General features: G+C 45.2%; 1 protein-coding gene across 1 annotated transcript in view; it reads left to right on the forward strand.

Annotated features, from left to right (window-relative positions):
* lrrc32 (leucine rich repeat containing 32) overlaps positions 1 to 13,444 on the forward strand; it is a 30,154-nt gene extending 16,710 nt beyond the window's left edge. Inside the window, exon 3 of the mRNA XM_080197686.1 lies at positions 10,676 to 13,444. Coding sequence (XP_080053812.1) covers positions 10,676 to 12,568 — 1,893 coding nt within the window. The 3' untranslated portion in view covers positions 12,569 to 13,444. The remainder of the gene's footprint in view (positions 1 to 10,675) is intronic.
* Positions 13,445 to 13,907: the final 463 nt, after the last annotated feature.

The raw sequence follows: 13,907 nt of genomic DNA on the forward strand, positions 1-13,907 counted from the left end.
AGAATCCAGGAAAAAGTACTTCTGAAGTGTAGTCAATATCGTAATGTAGGGACACGGCAGCCCAATTGTGCACAGCAAGCTCCAATAATGAGTGATGTGGTGACCATTTTAATATTGATTGGGGGATTAATATTGGCCAAGGTGCTGGGGCAATCCCATTTCCTTCCAAGTGATGCCATGGAATCTTTTACATCTGCCTGAGATGGCAAATAGGGCCCCGCTTAACATCTCATCCAAAAGTCACATTGCCAACAGTGTGGCACTCCCATTGGCAGTACTGAGGGAGTGCCATACTGAGAATTCTGTGTTCAAGTCTCTGGCAAGGGACCTGAACCCAGAAGTCTGATTTGCAGTGGACACTGATGTGGAAAAGTAAGGGAGACACAGCCTCGTAAAATTTTAAAGTTTATTTATTAGTCACAAGTAGGCTTACATTAACACTGCAGTGAAGTTGCTGTGAAAATCCCCTAGTCGCCACACTCTGTCTGGATACACTGAGGGAGAATTTAGCATGGCCAATCCACCTAACCAGTACATATCTCGGACTGTGGGAGGAAACCAAAGCACCCAGAGGATACCCACGCAAACACGGGGAGAATGTGCAGACTCCACACAGACAGTGATCCAAGCCAGGAATCGAACCCAGCTCCCTGTGAGGCAGCAATACTAACCACTGTGCTGCAATGGAGTTGATTACAGAACATGTTTGTTCAGGAATTGTCTTGTATTCTTTTAGAACCATAAAATCTCTACGGTGCTGAAGGAGGCCATTCAGCCCATCCCCCCATTCTGCACCAATCCTCTAGGCTGCATCCCTTGCACTGCCCCCATAAACCTGCACATCTACCATGGCCAACCCATTGAAGCTACACACCTTTGGAAACTCGTGAAATTTAGCATGGCCGAGGTGCCTAACCTGCACATCTTTTGACTGTGGGAGGAAACTGGAGCATCTGAGGAAACCCACGCAGAAATGGGGAGAACATGCAAACTCCACACAGACAGTGACCCAAGCCAGGAACTGAACCTGATGCTGTGATGGAGCAGTACTAACCACTGTGCCATCGTGCCGCCCTTTAACAGCAAATCTTCACTGACTACTTGTAACTAAAAAGATTATACTAGTAAGGGGCGCAGGCCAGGAGTATCTCCTCATTTGCAACAGGACACGTCTCCAGCCAGCACCACCTGGGCTCTGGGTCTGTACATCATTGCACAGTTACATCATTGTGTGGACGTAACTGTAGTCATTCCCACATTAACTCTTTTAATACCAGACCCTTATAGTATACATGGGGTCCTTTCTGAATGAAGACTTCTGTCTTTATTTATTGATCCATCTCAGCTGATCTCAATTCAAGTTTTTATTCGGAAATTCGTTGTGGGCATATTGCTTGTCCAATTAATAATTACATAGAAATGATTATTTAACAATGAAAGGTAAAAATTACATCCCAAAAATTGACTGATTTTTAAAAATATGTTATAGGAGGCAATGAAATCATAAGTCACATACATCAAACCAACGTTTCTCAAAATTTCCAAAGATCCCTTAAACCAAAGCCCCCTTTCTATAAATCTTTCCCCCATCCGCCTCATTCCCCTGAGCAAAGTTCCAAAACAACATCAGTGCTAACAATGAACGTGGTCTATAAGAGTGGTTGCCATGGGAGAAATGAGAGAGAGAGAGGTGGGGGGCAGTGTTTGAGAGAAAGAGAGACATGGGTGGAAAAGCAAGGTCAAGAAACTGTCCCATAACTGGTTTCGTTGAAGCTAGTTTTGTTAAGGTACAAATATCTGCAGGATCCAGCCTGGAGAATTTTCTTTCCCCCTGTGGTATTAGGTGGACCGGATAGGAACATAGGAAGAGGGGTAGGCCATTCAGCCCATTGGGCCTGCTCCACCATTTAGTATGGCTGCTATCAAATCACATAGAGTAATATTGCATCTGTGGCTGTTAAGTTGAGGCCTGGTATCACTGGCTGATGAGCTCATTTAGTGCAGTGGATGCGCGACTGGATCAAAAAACCAGATCTAATTGATGATCCAAAGCCAGATCTATTGAACTAATTGCTTCATAAGCTGATAAGATATAGGAGCAGAATTAGACCATTCGGCCCAGCGAGTCCACTCTGCCATTCCATCATGGCTGATATGCTCCTCGTTCCCATTTTCCTGCCTTCTCCCCATAACCCTTCAACCCATTACCAATTAAAAATCTGTCTAACTCCTCCTTAAATTTACTCACTGTCCCAGCGTCCATCACGCTGTGGGCTAGCGAATTCCACAGATTCACAATCCTTTGGAGGAAGTAGTTTCTTCTCAGCTCTGTTTTAAATTTGCTGCCCCTTATCCGAAGACCATGACCTCATCCTAGAATGCCCCACAAGAGTAAGCATCTGCTCCATGCCTACTTTATCCATACCTTTTATCATCTTGCATATCTCAATTTGTTCTCCTCTCGCTCTCTTAAATAAAGAGGATAGGCTTAAACTGTTCAATCTCTCTTCATACCACAAACCCCTCATCTCTGGAATCAATCCTCAGTTGCTCAGGATCTCTGCGATGTTGGCAGTTCTTCACAGGGTTAGCCCACAACAATAGCTTCATGTTTAACCTAAGAAGTTCTAGCTTTCGAGAAAGAGTGACTAAGTTGGAACTCTCTTCTCTAGGAAAGAGAAGCTTGAGAAGTAACCTGATGGACTTGTAGCAATACAAGGTGGTCACTAGTCAATCCAACAGGGAACTTGGAAAAACTTATTTTCCCAGAGAGTAATTTAATAATAAATCTTAAATTAATGTTTGCCACTCAAAGGCTATTTTCCAGTACACTATATAAAAGAGCCTGGGAAGGTGGAAGGAGATTAAATATAGATCAGTTATGGCATGATTGAATGGTGGAACATTCAAGGAGCTGAATGGCCCCTAGATTGCCAAAGGAGCATTTTCTTCATTCATTCATGGGATGTGGGCCAACATTTAGAGGATATTTAAGAATCAGCTACATTGCTGTGGGTCTAGAGTCGCATGTAGGCCAGGCCGGGTAAGATTATCTTATCTAAAGAGCATTAGTGAACCAGATGGGTTTTTACAATTGTTAATGATTTCATCGTTACCATTAGACCTTTAATTCCAGATTTTTATTGAACTCAAATTTCATCATCTGCCATAGTGGGATTCGAACCCAGGTCCCTAGAGAATTTCCCTGGATTACTTGAGACAATGCCACTGTCTCCCCTGTAGCAAATATAATTGATGCGTTTCAGGGGAAGCTGGATAAATACATTTGGAAGAAAGGTTATGTTGATAAGTTTAGGTGGGAAAAGACTCCGTGTAAAACACAAGCACGGACCAGATGGGCTGAATGGCCTGCTGCTGTGCTGCATTTCTATGTAACAAAGTGTCTGAGAGAGCTGAATAAGGAAGTTGGTTGTGAGCCCTGTCTTTTACGGTAAATTGGCAGTATTGCTAAGAATTTACAGCATGAAGGTCATGGCTAAGACTTTTGTGCAGCTTGAAACCCAAGGCAAAGATGACGCAGCTTAATATAAAATAACGCAGCCCATGTAATTGAGAGAGTCGCGAGGAAGCAACGCACAATGCAGGGATCAGCATTGTGGAACAATGGGGGAATACCCCAGAGTGTAATAGAATGCCATTTCACTTCGGTGAACCGGTTGACAATTAAAACATGATGTTGGTACTTTTGAAATAGGGTCACTGGATTCCGGGATAGGTTTCACTTGGAACGAAAGACTGGCATTTATACATTGTCTTTCATCACCGCAAGAATCAGTCAACGAAAGAGGTGTGGTCACTATTGTCGTGTCGGAAACGGAGCAGCTAACTTGTGTACCAATCTCCTGTCCACCCACAGTGAGAGTGATTAATGTTTGCTTTTAGGCAGTGGGATGAAGATTGAGCAGGATGCTAGTGACAACAACCCTGTACTAGCTTTAAGTTTGTTTATTAGCGTCACAAATAGGCTTACATTAACAGTGCAATGAAGTTACTATGAAAATACCCTGGTCGCCACACTTTGGCATCTGCTCAGGTACACTGAGGGAGAATTTAGCATGGCCAATAGAGCAGCACAGTTGCACAGTGGTTAGCACTGCTGCCTCACAGCTCCAGGGACCTGGGTTTGATTCCCGGCCTAGGTCACTGTTTATGTGGAGTTTGCACATTCTCCCTGTGTTTCCTCTGGATGCTCCAGATTCCTCCCGAAAGACATGCTGGTTAGGTGCATTGGACAGGCTAAACTGCCCTTTAGTGTCCCAGGAAGCATAGGTTAGAGGGATTAAGTGGGGTAAATATGTGAGGTTGCGGGGATAGGACCCAGATGGGATTGTTGTCGGTGAAGATTTGATGGGCCGTATGTCCTCATTCTGTACTGAAGGAATGCACCTAACCAGTATATCTTTCAGACTGTGGGAGGAAACAGGAGCACCTGCAGGAAACCCATACAGACACGGGGAGAATGTGCAGATTCCACACAGACAGTGACCCAAGCTGGGAATCGATCCTGGGTCCCTGAGGCGACTGTGCTACAAGTGCCGCCCACTGTAAATGTTTGGGTGAACAAAATAGACCCCCACAGCTACTGTTCTGAAGAATTGCAGGGCAGACTTCTCTCTGTTATCTGGGGTTGATATTTAGACTCCCCCCAAACCCTCCCACTCAACAACATTTATCATGTAACTGTTTTGGGATCTTGCTGTGTATGTATTGCCTGCTGACTTTCCTACATTGCAACAACAACTGCACTTGCTTAATCAGCTGTAAATGGGTTTGGGTAGGGTATGTTCTCTGTCTCTTTCCTCCTCAGACACTCTATAAAATCCTAATCGATCTCTTTGACCAAGTTGTCATTTGCCCAGATATCTCCTTATGGCCTCAATGTCAAATGCTATTGTGATGCTCCCGTAAAGATATCGGGATGTTGTTGTGTTAATCTATGTTGTTATTGTAAGGTGCTTTGGGACTTTCTGACTAATAGTTTCTCGAATGTGCAACTTGGAAATTCCCATGCAAGGTGAGCACAATATGGCCCTTTGAATTTATCCCACACACTTGGGTTGTGCGTCAGAGGAGATGTCAGTTCTGAGGTGGAGAAAGGTACCATAAAAATGCAGGCCTTTCCTTTCAACTGCAATTGTTTGGAAAATTTTTTATTCTTTAAACGTTGAAGGCAGAGACATTGACACTCAATGGGATTACAATTGCTGAAACCCCCAATATCAACATTCTGGGAGCTCCACTGACCTGAAACTGGGATAAGGGCAGCTGATAACTGGGAGCACCACCACCTGCAAGTTCCCCTCCAAGCCACTCACCATCCCGACTTGGAGATTATCATGCAAGGTCAAAGTGCGTGGGATTGGAGGAAGTACATTGAGATGGATATATTGGCCTGGGAGGGAGTGCAGAGGAGGTTCACAAGGCTGATAACAGAGATGAGGGGGTTAGACTATGAAGAGAGACTAAATAGACTGGGCCTGTACTCGTTGGAGTTTAGAAGGCTGAAGGGGGATCTTATAGAGACGTATAAGATAATGAAGGGGATGGATAGGGTAGAGGTAGAGAGATTCTTCCCGCTTAGAAAGGATAGCAGGACTAGAGGGCACAGCCTCAAGATAAGAGGGGGGCAGTTTAGATCGGAGTTGAGGAGGAACTTCTTCACTCAAAGAGTGGTGAATCTTTGGAATTCTCTGCCCGTTGAAGTGGTGGAGGCTACCTCGCTAAATATATTTAAGTCACGGGTAGATAGGTTTCTGATAGACAAGGGAATTAAGGGTTATGGGCAGTAGGCGGGAAAGTGGAAGTGAACCACTTCAGATCAGCCATGATCTTATTGAATGGTGGGGCAGGCTCGAAGGGATAGATGGCCTATTCCTGCTCCTATTTCTTATGTCCTTATGGATAGAAAACTGGTTGGCAGAGAGGAAACAAAGATTAGGAATTGGTGGGTGTTTTTCAAACTGGCAGGCAGTAATTAGTGGGGTGCCACAGGGATTGGTGCTGGGACCCCAGCTATTCACAATATATATTAATGATTTGGATGAGGGAACAAAATGTAACATCTCAAAGTTTGCAGATGATACCAAGTTAGGTGGGAGGGTGAACTGTTACGAGGATGCAGAAATTCTTCAGAATGAGCCGGACAGGCAGGGTGAGTGGGCTAATCAATGACAGATGCAGCATAATTTGGATAAGTGTGAGGTTATTCACTTTGGAAGCAAAAAAGAAGAAGGCAGATTACGACCTAAATGGCTGTAAATTGAGAGCGACGAGTGTGCAGAGGGACCTGGGTGTCCTTGTGCACCAGTCACTGAAGCTAAGCATGCAAGTGCAGCAGGCGGTAAAGAAGGCAAATAGTATGTTGGTCTTCATTGTGTGAGGTTTTGAGTTCAGGAGCAGGGATGTGTTGTTGCAGTTATACAGGGCCTTGGTGAGGCCACATCTAGAGTATTGTGTGCAGTTTTGGTCTCCTTTTTTGAGGAAGGATGTTCTTGCTCTCGAGGGAGTGCAGCGAAGGTTAGGCCAGACTCGAAGGGCCAAATGGTCTCCCCATGCTCCAATCTTCTATGTTTCTATGAAATATATTGCTGTTGCTTCACTGTCGCTGGGTCAAAATCCTGGACAGTACTGTGGGTGGATGTACACCACCTAGACTACAGTCATTCAAGAAGGTAGCTTACCACCACCTTCTCAAGCAACTAGTGATGGGCAATAGATGCTGGCCTAGCTGGCAATGCCTACACACTGTGAAATAATACTTTTTAAAAAGGCAATGATTGCCTAGATTTACCTATCATGCCCACTTTCTGGTTTCATTAAGACACTTTGCTACAATTGTGCCTCTTTTAGGGGACAATAAATTTTTTAAAATTTGATTTATTATTGTCACACATATTAGCATAGAGTGGAAAGTATTGTTTCTTGCGCGCAATACAGACAAGATATTTCGTTCATTGAGAAGGAAACCAGAGAGTGCAGAATGTAGTGTTACAGTCATAGCTAGGGTGTGTAGGGAAAGATCAGCTTAATGCAAGGAAAGTCCACTCAACAGTTTGACAGCAGCAGGGAAGAAGCTGTTCTTGAGTCGGTTGGTACGTGACCTCAGACTTTTATAAATCTCCTGAGAAAATTCTCAACTATTATGTAAAACTCTTTAATTATGGGATACCTGCTAGTTGTCGGGAACACCCCCTGGGCTTTAGTCTTTGCTGCAGTTATCATTTCATCGTACAATCAGCATAGTAAAACAGGAGCTGAACATGTAGAGAAAGCTCGGATTACACCGTGATCGCTCCCAGGCATTTACCATCTCAGCTCTGGGCTGGAGTGGCTGGGAGAGGGGAATGAGTGCTGATGACTGTTGTTGCCTGTTAACGAAGCACTTTCATTGACAAAGTGTTCTTCAGACCACCAGACATCCCAAAGCACTTTGCAGTCAAGAAAGTCCTTTTGAGTTCTAGTCACTGCAATATAGGAAAGTTGGCAGCCAACAACCAGCAAAGTAATAGTAACCTGCTTGGGTGACTTTTCTTGATTCACCCCTCAAGCAAATTACCAATGTGGTTTCAATTTTTGTCATTTTTACTCTTTAACACCAATTTGAACCAATGCAAATTAAACATGAATTAACAAAGGATGCATCAAATAAAAAGCCAAAGTTCATTTTTAAAGATGTGTCTTGAACAACCACAAGCATTTCCTTTCAATATGTGTGGCCCTGTTGTAGCTTCACAGTTCCAAGATGTTCTTTTTTATGCACCATCTATCTGACTACAGCTTTCACCTCGGAGTTCCATAGACTTCCGCGAGACCTCTCTCCCTCGGTTCACAACAGTCCTGTTGATGTAGCTCTCCAGGATTCATTTTCAATAGCACCCAGTCTGGCAAAACCCAGTACTCTGAGCTATTCACACAGCCTTTAGGCCTGTTCACTTAATACTCACAGTCTAAGTACTCCTGCCTCTGTGTGTGCTGTTCACCTTCTGCCTCTTGCTGTCCAGTGTATCTGCGAGGCACATGGCTTTTGCGTGTTAACTTCCATTCAGTCGGTACTGTTTCCAGGTCGAGGGTCAGTCCCTCGTATGAGCCAATATTTCTTTTATCCAAGGGAGTTATCCCTTTACAATTGATACAATCTTGTCCTCAAACAAGTACAAATTCCACAGATGTGTTAAAGAGTTTACAGTGGGTCAAAAGTCCCTCCAATTGCTTTCTGTTTCTGCTCAGGTATTTGTACAAGATTCTGTAGCCCCCTTTGATCATATTTCTCAAGAGACAAATGTTGAAAGGAAGATTGCTCCTGCTCCTCTTGTATCCTGTTTGTATAAGGATGTGCATGGTATTGATGTTTTTCTCTTTTAATCCACAGGCGCTTTGGTCTGCACACACGCGATGGGTCGTACGAGGGCTGCTCTTGGATGTTTCGAGAGTAGCCTAGTGCTTCACGTCGTTAGTGTACGCTTAAACTGGACCAGATGCTGGACAACACGACAGCTCAGTGACTATCACTGTTTGCTGTGCAGATGCATGGATTTGGGCCAGTGTCTGCGGGAGTTTGCGCATTCTCCCCGTGCTTGCGTGGGTTTTCTCCGGGTGCTCCGGTTTCCTCCCACACCCCAAAAACGTGCTTTTAGGCTGATTGGTGTAACAAATTGTCCCTAAATTAGTCTTCCCTCAATGTGGAATGCCATAAGAATAGACAAGGGTCATGGGTGGAGAGGGAGTTCATAATGTCAAACTGGCGGCGCGGGCTTATTGGGCTGAAGGGCCTGTTTCCCGTGCTGTGTTGTTCTTTGTTCTTCATAATGCAAAGTGTGTGTCCAAGTCCCAACTCACAGACTTAAAAACTCAGTCTTGCACTGGAGCATTGCTCCAAGTCTTTTGGATTGGATTTGATTTGATTTATTATTGTCACATGTATTGGTATACAGTGAAAAGTATTGTCTCTTGCACGCTATATAGACAAAGCATGCCATTCATAGAGAAGGAAAGAAGAGAGTGTAGAATGTAGTGTTACAGTCATAGCTAGGGTGGGATTGATTTAAAGTTGGTTATAAAAGACCCCAGTCTACTGGGGAAGCAATGGCCTAGTGGTCTCATGACTAGACTATTAATCCAGAATGTTCTGGGGACCCAGGTTCGAATCCCATCATGGCTGATGGTGGAATTTAAATTCAATAAAAAAAAATCTGGAGTTAAGAATCTACTGATGACCACGAAACCATTGTCAATTGTTGGGAAAACCCATCTGGTTCACTGATGTCCTTCAGGGAAGGAAATCTGCCATCCTTATCAGGTACCTACATGTGACTCCAGAGCCACAGCAATGTGGTTGACTCTCAACTGCCCTCAGAACAAGGGCAGCTAGGGATGGGTAATGAATAATGGCCAGCCAGTGATGAACATGCCCCACAAATGAATTTTTTAAAAAAGTTGTGTTATTAGAACTACATTGAGAAGGTTTTGTGGCCTTTTTAAAGGTGCCACCTCTCAAAGGACCAAATTTATAACATCCAACCTCACCACTTTTTTTAAATTCATTTGTGGGTCATGAGTGTCACTGGCTGGCCAGCATTTATTGCCCATCCCTTGTTGCCCTTGAACTAAGTGGCTTGCTCGGCCATTTCAGAGGGCAGTTGAGGGTCAGAACTACATTGCTGTGGCTCTGGAGTCACATGTAGGCCAGACCAGGTAAGGGTGGCAGATTTCCTTCCCGGAAGGACATTAGTGAACCAGATAGGATAGGTTTATCCGACAATCAGCAACTTGCCCTGGTGGAATGTGAACTCACGACCGTTGGTTTGCAAGACGCGTTTTTACATCAAGCTTAGAAAATTGTGATTTCCTTTTTCCTGCTTTTGAGCCAGGTATCCTGTGGTGTTGAGTGAGGCCTGGCAACCTAAGGCCAATTGGTGACAAATTAGGAGAACTTTCACATGAATGTGCACAGCTAACAGGCAGGAAAAGACTAGTTGGCCTATTTTGTGTGGGAGCGCCCTTAATTTGTGGCTTGTTGACACGAGTTAGCTCACGACTAGACACTTGGCCTCCCCTCAACCCACCACCCTCCTCCACTGGGAGAGGCAACAACAGAGAGGGGGGGGGAGAAAAGGCCCAGGGCTAATAAAGGGAATAAAATACTCTGGGAAAATTCATCTCCGATGTCCTCTGGCAACTGAAAGCCATGTGGTAGGCCCATTAATAATTATTTAAATACTAAATTAGAATATGCAGTTGAGACTGGCCCGAGGTTTGTTTTGCGTAAACAGGCTTTAATCTTCAGGGTCTAGATCTGAGCCTTTGGCCACAGCTCCCATTTGTTAAGAAAACTAATATTTGGCTTGGCAGACGCGCTGCTAGCGGATTCACGTTCGCAAATGCATTGTCGCCAGTGTTTGTTTTCTTTGCAATTAAAGCAAAGAAACTTGCACGAAAGGGCGAAAGGCCCTACATTGGCAAGGTTAGAGAGAACAAGAGACCAGCCATTGAGTGACACTACGACTTGTTCTAAAAAGCCTGTGGGCTGAAGCGGGGGCGGGGGGACGATAGAGGAAAGGGAAACCGGCCAAAATATTCCTGGCATTGTTTGGATTTGCAAATTGTGTACAACGCAAACTAAACTTGTCCTGTTTTCCCTTTTCCTTTTTTTTTATAGATAGAGGCAGAAGCATTGTGCCAAAACAGAGGCCTGAACATAATCCCTACGGGTCTCCCATTTAACATATGGAAACTGGATTTATCTGTTAATCGCATCCAGAGTCTGATGATGGAGAACCTGACTCTCTATAACTCCATTCAGCAACTGGATTTGCAGTCCAACCATTTGGCGTTTATCCAGCCAGGCACCTTTGCCAGACTATCCCACCTGGAGGTGCTTAACCTCGCAGACAACCTCTTAGATCTCAGCAAGCATGGGCTTGGCAAGCTACCGTATCTGAAAAAGCTGGAGTTGTCAGGCAACAGTTTGTACAACGGCGCCATTGAGGATTTTTTAAAAGAGGCCCCCTTGCTTGAGGAGCTTTCCTTAGCTAGGAACAGCATCACCAAACTTTCAGATGACACCTTCCAAGGCTCTCCCTCTCTGAAGCACATCAACCTGCAACACAACGTCATCATCGAGATCGAGTCGGGGGCCTTTCGGTCGCTCTCCAACCTGTCTGTGCTGGATCTGGCCATGAACTCCATACCCTGCATCTCTGACTTTGACCTCCAGCAACTCCAAGTCTTGAACTTGAGCAAGAACAGCATCGAGCACTTCCTCGCGGCTGAATCCGAAGATGAGTTCCGTCTGCAGTGGCTGGACCTCAGCGATAATAATTTGCTCTACTTTCCGGTTTTTCCCAAGAGGAACCGCCTCCAGCACCTCGATCTGTCGCGGAATTCAATCCAAGGCTTTTCCCCACCGTCCTCGCTACTGGGAGGGACCCCAGACCAGAACTTGACTAAAGTGACCAAGTCCTCTGCGTCGCAGTACTTGACCGAATTGGTTTACTTGGATCTGAGCTACAACGAGATAACTTCCATCCCGTGGGATTTTTTCCGAAGCATGAACTCGCTGAGGTTCCTCAACCTGAGCAGGAATTGCCTCCAGAGTTTCGTTATAGCTGAGATGAATGTGTTGAACTCGCTGGTGGAACTCGACCTGAGCTCTAACGCATTGCAAAACCTCTCGCTGGCCACGAACAGCCTTCAGCTTGTGGAGAAACTGTACTTCCAAGACAACGACTTACAGAATTTGCCTTCCAACGTTTTCAGGGCTCTTCGCAAAATCCAAATCCTGAATCTCTGTAACAATGATATCAGCGTTTGTCCAGGCACTTGGAAGCGTGAGCAAGTCACTGATGGGTGTGTGTCTTTCTCTGGAATCGTTTCACTTGGGCATTTAAATCTGCAGAACAACAATATTAAGTATTTACCTCCCCAAGCATTTCGTCAGACTCCCCTTGTGCAGTTGGACATTTCCATGAATCCTGGGGTACACGTTCATCCGGAGGCCTTGTCAGGCCTGGAGCCCCTATTGACCAACTTATCTTTGCAGGGTAACGGGCTTCCTTCACCGCTAAGCGTGAACCTATCGCACTTTTACAACCTCAGAACCTTAGACTTGTCTGAGAACCAGTTGACTGAGCTGCTCATCACCAGTAAGAACTTGCCTTTAGAAAACGTGGACCTGCGTAACAACAGTTTCACTGTCCTGCAGGAGGTCACCCTGGAGATGCTGAACGGGACCCTGCGGACCTTGCTGCTCTCCGGCAACCCCTTCGATTGCTGCCAGTCCGCCTGGATCGGGTGGCTGGCCTGGGTCGACATCGTGGACAAGGGCTCAGTCCTGTGCCGTTACCCAACCAAAAATGGCCAGTCACAAACACACCTGTTCAGTGCTCAGCCTGCCCTCTGCAAAGAGGTCTCGCCAGACTGGACAACGTGGAGTCTGTTATTGCTAATATTAATGATTGTCGCCTTCTTTGCCATTGTCACAGTTCTGGGATGTTGTATGGCACGGAGGCAGAAGATCAATGCGATTTTCCTGCACCATGTAAAAGCCTAGGCAACGGACCTTCTTTATTTTCCTTGTCAGTGTTTAAATGAAGTGGAACGAGGGGAACAAATGTTTTATATAATCGAGTTCAGATCCCACGGCCATCACGACACGTGGGTTTTGTAAAGATAGCCAGCCATTTTGTACAGAATTTCCTGACCTTGATAACTGGACCTTCTTCTCAAGAACTAGAGATTTGCAGAAGTGACCAATTGACAGAAGCTTAGTTGCTCTTTAACCGACTCTAAACTGTTCCCCAGATCATTGTTCCTCGATTTACATTCCCCACAGTAGGAGCCAGGCTAGACATGGATCCAGCCGAGCACTTTAAGATCGCAACTCTGCCCCAGATTCAGGACTACCCCAGGACCAATGGCACATAGCTAGCAGGTTCAGTAGAAATCTTCAAAAGGGAAATATCCAGCACGGTGACACAGCGGTTAGCACTGCCGCCTCATAGCTCCAGGGACCTGGGTTCGATTCCCGGCTCGGGTTGCTGTCTGTGTGGAGTTTGCACATTCTCCCCCGTGTCTGTGTGGGTTTCCTCCGGGTGCTCTGGTTTCCTCCCACAGTCCAAAGATGTGCAGGTTAGATCGATTGGCCGTGCTAAATTGTCCCTTAGTGTCCTGGGATACATAGCTTAGAGGGATTAACAGGGTAAATATGGGGGGATAGGGCCTGGGTGGGATTGTTGTCAGTGCAGACTCAACGGCCAATTGGCCTCCTTCTACACTGTAGGGTTTCTATTCTTTTAGATGAATACATGAAGGAAAAACGTTTACAAGGCTATGGGGAAAGAGTATGAGAGTAGAGCTAATTGGTACTCTCTTTCAAAGAGCTGGCACAGGCATGATGACCATTTTATCATTAACCAATTTCACCCATCCTGGTTTTAAAAATGTGTTAATCAAAATTGTTTTTCTGTTTGTGATGAGCCACTGAGCGTGACTGATGTGGGACTAAGGCATGAAGACCAGAGGGCCCAAAATGCAGTCTTTGGTCAACTCATCAATCTCCATCTTGGATTCAGTTGCCCACAGGGCTGAGGGGGGAAGAAAATCCTTTAAATCATTTTTAATCATTATCCAAGGATGATGAGGGAATAGAGTATGCAGATTTGGAGTGGCAGGGACTCTCGTATGGGAGTAAACCATGGAACTGTTGGGCCTGTTTCTGTGCTACCAATTGAACCTTTCTGGGAAGTGTCTATTGCAAGATAATGAGCTGTGAATGACCTCATAGTCAAATTAACTACCCATTCGATACTTAGGGACACAAAGCCAGAGATATAGAGGGTGTTGTTAGTGTCTCCAGCATTCATGAGTGCAAAGAACATTCCAGAAAGAAA

Source organism: Carcharhinus amblyrhynchos, chromosome 10 (assembly GCF_965287045.1).
Source record: "Carcharhinus amblyrhynchos chromosome 10, sCarAmb.v2.hapA, whole genome shotgun sequence".
NCBI classification, from domain to species: domain Eukaryota; kingdom Metazoa; phylum Chordata; class Chondrichthyes; order Carcharhiniformes; family Carcharhinidae; genus Carcharhinus; species Carcharhinus amblyrhynchos.